The sequence below is a fragment of the Hyalella azteca genome, unplaced genomic scaffold, assembly GCF_000764305.2.
Source record: "Hyalella azteca isolate HAZT.00-mixed unplaced genomic scaffold, Hazt_2.0.2 contig15393, whole genome shotgun sequence".
NCBI lineage: Eukaryota > Metazoa > Arthropoda > Malacostraca > Amphipoda > Hyalellidae > Hyalella > Hyalella azteca.
In genome coordinates this window covers 17,123-23,164 of record NW_025945249.1, presented here as the reverse complement: position 1 = coordinate 23,164, position 6,042 = coordinate 17,123, and the positions used below count along the sequence as shown (strand labels likewise).

The window sequence follows — 6,042 nt, the reverse complement described above, 5'->3', positions numbered from 1 at the left end:
TCTTGACACCGGAGACCTAGCCAACCTCCTCCACGTATTACCCACCAACTCCAAGCATCTGCCCAAACTATCACTGATAAATCAAACAATTAGATGGCGACATGTTTCCCGCAGTATAAGTAAAGCTAAAAAAAATCTTTAAATTATTTATGGCCCACAAAGATGAATATGAATTAACAAGGTTCGAAATGAGGCTTGTTCGCAGTGAACTGAATGAAGAAAATAAAATTTTTAGTCAAATCAAGAAAATTACCAGCGTAATTGTCGTGAACACAACCCTTATCTGTGCTGATGATGCCGATAACAAGGCACAGGAGTCGCGCTCTGACTGCCTTGGTTTGTTTCATGTCGAAGGCCAAGAAGATGGGAGCTTCGTTCTACGTCCTGACCACCCTTGTGGGTGCGCTGTCTTGCTTCTTCGGCGAGGCTGCAGGTAAGAAAAGATAGACCGCAACCCAAACATACTTAATAAAATTGTAAGTTCATTGATCGCGCTGAGTTCAGGTGTCATGTTTAATCTATTAAAAGGTTCATTAATAATCTGATAAAGTGGTTGGCGGAAGATCTTTATTGAGAGCACATTAATTAGTTGAAGAACCTCTAATTATTGAGAGCCCCTGGCTATAGCCCTGGAGTGCAACTTAAGTTGCAGCAATTCTTGATACTTACATCCCTATCGCTGCAGGCTTTTTCAGAAGAAATATTTCGCCACTTCACATTCTAGATGGATTAAAAATATTAATCTTTACGTTAATTCACATAAGATGACAGTTTAATTAAGCTAGATGAAAATTTTATCAAAGGTACCAAATGTTATCCGCTCCTGAAGCTGTAAAACCTGTTGTACAATGATGTAAACAGGCTTTATCTGCATTATCTTCCTACTGAGTAAATAAGGCGTACATAGTCTGCGCGAGGCACCTACCTTAGAAAAACAAGACGATTAAGTCATTATATTAAACCCGACAGATATCGGTTATGCATAAAATACTCATAATGTATAGTAATATTAAGGCACTACCCAGATATCCCGGACTTACGGTACCTTAAAGCGTACACCGCACCTAATTGTACGGGCGCTTTCTACGAGTTCTTCGACTACACCCCAGAACTGAGCGTGTACGCCATGGACAACTCCATCATCAGCATTCGTTTTACTGGCGAGTAAGTGATAGATTCATTATAATGGCCGTATCATTATCATCAGACTAGAACATATGCGCCCGAGAATAAGTAGAAGAACAAGCTAGAGAAGCCCAGCAGTCGCAGGGCTTAAACACACCTGCTCAATGAAAAACATTTGAGTTTTAAAAATTAATCGAAAACTTGTATTAATCGAAAACAGAACTACTTTAGAAATTCACAAAGATGCTCATTGTATGTTTTTGCATCAAACGTGAAAATTGCAATTGCGCTTCCGTAACATCGAAGTTAGCTATAAGCAAATGGTTGTCCCGCAGCTGGATGCTGTACGCAGACAACTTCTACAACTTCGAAGTCTTAGGAAGCACGTATTACCATCGTACCGGAATCAACATTTGCTACAACCTCGATTCTCCCATCGCTGGAAATGTGAGTGTGACTTAATTTACTTAAATAATTACTAACTCATGTTAATCAATGAGGTGATGGCTCAGTTCGATGTTTTAAATAAGGTCATTTTAAAAAGTTCTCGTGCGTGGTGGTTTTAATGTTTATGAGAGTGGTTGAATCATAAAGAGCTTACTGATACTTAATCTTATATTTTGACATATTATAACACTGCACAGTATTATGAAGATTAATCGTGAAATTCGACTGAAACTCGAAATTCTCGAATTAATATTACGTATTTTCGATTCTGATCAAAATGTATCTATATATAAAATCCGTTACTTTTTAATATTGATAAATTGATATTAAATATTGATAATATTGAATACAGCATGAAGTGGAAAATAAATTTAACTGAGGATTTGATTTTATGATTTATCTGGAATGATTTAGAGGGTAAGATTTATCCCTGATTTTATCTTCCATGATGAAATAAGAATTTTATATAATGCTTTAGATAAAGATGTGTCTCCACTTCGACAGGTTGACGAAGCCATTGAAGAGATGCGATTCTAACAGAGACTCACAAATTATTTCAAATTAAAAAATTTCGCGAAGAAATATTTGCAAAACCTGTATTTAGGAGCCTTATGATAACTCGAGACCTCACTTCCGCAGGCATCTTCACTGCGGTACGCCGGCAGTCCGTACGGCATCGACGACGTGTACTACAACCTGTACGACGGCTGGGCCTACTCGGGGGATGAGTTCCGGAGCAACACGGACGCAGAGACCGTTGGCCACATGGACATGAGGACGACTTCTGTTATCATACAAGGACAGTCTCCGTGGACTTTCTACACGTGCGTGATGAAGTATCCAACGTCACCACGTTCATTAACACAAAATGATAGAATTGTGACATTGGGAAGCGTGGGACTTAGCATTCCCAGGCCTCGCTGCGGGCTGGCGCGCCTTAGTATTTTGCCGCGGCCGCCCTCAGCAGTCGGCAGGCAGGCCGCCCTAACCATTAAAATCACTTGGGGTAGTGGATCCTTGGCAGTAAAATCCCTGAGGCCCTCATCTTGGCCAGTTGATGCCCCAAGTCGGGGAATTTATGCTCTCAGTTGGGCCAGCCCATACCCTTTGACGGGTCAGCTGGTACCCTCAGTTAGACCTGGCTGATGCCAGCTGATGCACAATGCTGTTGTTTGCTTTTAGCCGCTGGTAGTGGTACAAAGACGGAATATTGGCGATTTCGGTCAAGAACCCGTTCAGTCTATCGAATGTGCCTAAAGTGGACTCTTCCCCCTCCCTCCAGGGTCATAGGGGTGAACTCCCCTTCTCTCAAGCTCCATTGGCAATTGTATCAAACAGCCTCGGTCCCGCCACAGAAATGGTTGCCAACTAGCTAAAGGCAAATATCCTTATTATCGTTAGTTCCCATGAATTTTCAAAATCAATTGATTGACCTATTCTGACAACTAATATACCAATTAAATATAATTGGAAAGAAAGCTACCAAGTTTTCACGAGAAATGATGGTGGACTTGAACATTTTCCCTAACACGAATAAGTTTTTAAACCTTCGAAGCTTGAATGGGCGAAGCAGCGGCTCTCAGATCAATTATTTCTTGGCCAATTTATCAAGTTTTCGGCGGTATTGGAGGTTTAACAATATCTCATGCGTTGTGCTTTAAGTAGTTTGGTATGTGTGCGACATTTTTGACAAGGGTAGTTTACGAGCCGCTGCGATAACTTCTTAAATTGCTTGGTACCATATTATTTGTGAGTGACATTGTCATTAACCGCTGGCAGCCACGACGTTGTGGTTCTTGTGAAATGGTGATATGTAAAATTTGTATTTTCTTCGTTTCCCTGTTGATGTATTCAATGGAGAATTTCATTTTTCCTTACTAAAAAAGGAAAAATGTCGTGCTTGAGACGTTTTGACCTCAAAAACACACAGCAGTCCTTCGCACCGAACTCCGAAAACTAGAATTACCTTTACTGATATCCTGAAAATCTGTTCTTCACAGAGGCCTGCAGTTCACAGGAGAGGCCGTGTGCTTGTACCCGACACATTTACACTCGAGCGGTGACATTCAAATTCGCACTTCGTTCGTTTACCCGGTGAGCCGCTCGCTTTTCAAACTTTATTTTGAAATCGAACATTTATATGAAATATGATAAAACGGCTTTTTATTTAGTACAACTCAAATTTGGCCGGTTCTAAATTGAAAAAATTTCTGAAAATGTTCAGTATTTCTTCTGAAAATTGTTCTAAAGTTAAAGAAAAAGAAATACTAAACTCGCTCCAAAACCTGAAATCAGCATAATCGCTTTCTTTAATTAAGAAATTGCGACGCGTCACATATCAACAACATATTAATTGTCTTTATCCCAAGCCTATTCAATATTCAAATTAATGGAACAAATAATAATTTCACTCATTGCGCTTCACTTATTGAATAAAGTAAAGTAACTACGATTTTATTTTCTATGCTATGATTTTAATTTGTAGGGTGAAGAAGTTTGGTTTTCAGTTTAATGTCCCTCTATTTTGGCTGTTGTTTAATGTTCAAACGTCATTCCTGGCAGCGTTTTCAATAGTACATGCAAAATACTAGTAAACGTTAGTTTCCAGCTAACTACGAGTATTTATATAGGTGATGAATGCCGTCCTGTTTTCCCGTGAGAAGCCCAACCCGAAAATTATTTCATAACCAAACCAGAGGGAAAATAATTATTTCTGAAGATTAATGGATGGCGTAAAACTGGCAGTGCGAACAGGGTTTGCATTTTAGATGTATTACTGAATATAATTTTTCATTGTATATAGGATCTTCTTGGTTGATCTTAGATTGAGTTGGGTCATGCATGCCTGGAAAAGAGCTGGTTCGATTATTTAGATCACCGTGACCACAAGCGTTGGAACAATTGCGGCTAACTTGCAAAAGTTTATAATTCAATTGAAGGCTTGAATGTTTTCTTACTCCACAGGTGTCCAACTTGGGCATCCCGGACAACTCGATCAGGTCGGTGGCCAAAGGCTGCCTCACCGACAACGTCTACAGGGGCGCCCTGCCGATCTCGGGACAAAGAAGTGCTGAGCCCCTGGACCATAACTAACTGGAACGCCAAGGGCTGGAGCATGGGGATGGTACGCTGGAAGTTTAACTGAATGAGGCTCCATAGACAAGTGGTACTAATAGCGGCTCTAGAATTGTTTATTAGATATATGTTTAATTGCAACGTCAGAGTTAAATTATTCTTCAAATCGTCATCCTCGCACATAAACTTTGTACCATCATCAATAAAGTAGCCATTTAAATTAGCAGAGTTGAATATTGCGTGGTAGTTTAGATCCATCCAGTTACAACCGAAATCTTGACTCCGATTGTGGCACATAAAACGCTTTTTCAATATTCCCTGACGCTTAATAGTCTTATTTGTACTGAATTTATACTATGTGGAGTTGTTTTTATTGTTAACTTGATGATTGATGATAGAAAGCCATGCACAGCAACGCTCCTGAGTATATATAGCGGCACCGCACGCTAGAACGTGCAACATGTAATCGTATAGTGCCACATAAAACGTTTATTCAATATTCCTTTGCTATTGTATCAAGTCTTCTCTGTACTGTACTAAGTGGAGTTGTTTTGCTAGCTTTGAACTTGAGGATTGATTACAATTATGGGCAACGGCATGCGCTCTGCACATCTCTGCAGGCGAAGTTAGTCGTCCTCATGTCGTCTCGTGCGTGGCTTTCCTGGCATCGTCGGTTATAAATAAGTTTTTTGCCGCATGCAGGGACACAGCAACGCTTCTTGGACATGGTCTCGAATAGGAAAACAAGGAAAAAAATTTCGTAATCTTTTAATTAATTCATATGCGTCTGTTATAAAGTATCAAATACCTGAATGGTTGCAGCGTGCAGCGGCGAACGCTTGCTCACAAAAAAGACCAACGGACCTCTTGTCTCGTGATTGAGATACGATGATTTTATCCTTTGGATATTCAACACTGTATGTCTGCCTATTTCTATGATGAAATTTTAGGCGTCGGCTTTATTTTTTCAATGGAATTTTTAGATCATTATAACTTAAATAAAGTATTGGTAGCAAATTCTGCAAGTGTTACTCGACAACCAACTCAGCTGCTTGACTACCATTATAACGACTGTTTACTGCGGGTCGCCTGCCGAAGACCACCACTGCCCTGAATGTAATGGACCATCAGGATTCCTGCCTTCCGGAACGTAGCCTTCAACACTTCTAGCCGTACGTATCTAGGCCGTGGGTCGAACCAGCCCTCGGTCGAACGGCCACTTGTCGAAGGACGATAAATTTTGGAACTGAACTATGCTATCTGAAACCTAACCTCAGATGCGGTGAACGTAAAATTACGTAATTTAACGATGCCTGGAAGTCATATTCGATCCGCGGCCTCCCTATTAAAATTTTGATGCCTGTCAGGGGTACGCAGCCGTGCACCACCAAATTT

At 40.4% G+C, this 6,042-nt stretch overlaps 1 protein-coding gene across 1 annotated transcript; it reads left to right on the top strand.

Annotated features, from left to right (window-relative positions):
* The first annotated feature begins 353 nt into the window (after window positions 1-353).
* LOC108664717 lies at window positions 354-5,760 on the top strand. Its single transcript, XM_018151385.2, has 6 exons — window positions 354-433; window positions 1,026-1,164; window positions 1,461-1,572; window positions 2,212-2,396; window positions 3,573-3,666; window positions 4,537-5,760. Exons 1-6 carry the CDS (start codon window positions 364-366, stop codon window positions 4,663-4,665), a joined length of 729 nt encoding a protein of 242 aa, XP_018006874.1. The 5' UTR covers window positions 354-363; the 3' UTR covers window positions 4,666-5,760.
* Window positions 5,761-6,042: the final 282 nt, after the last annotated feature.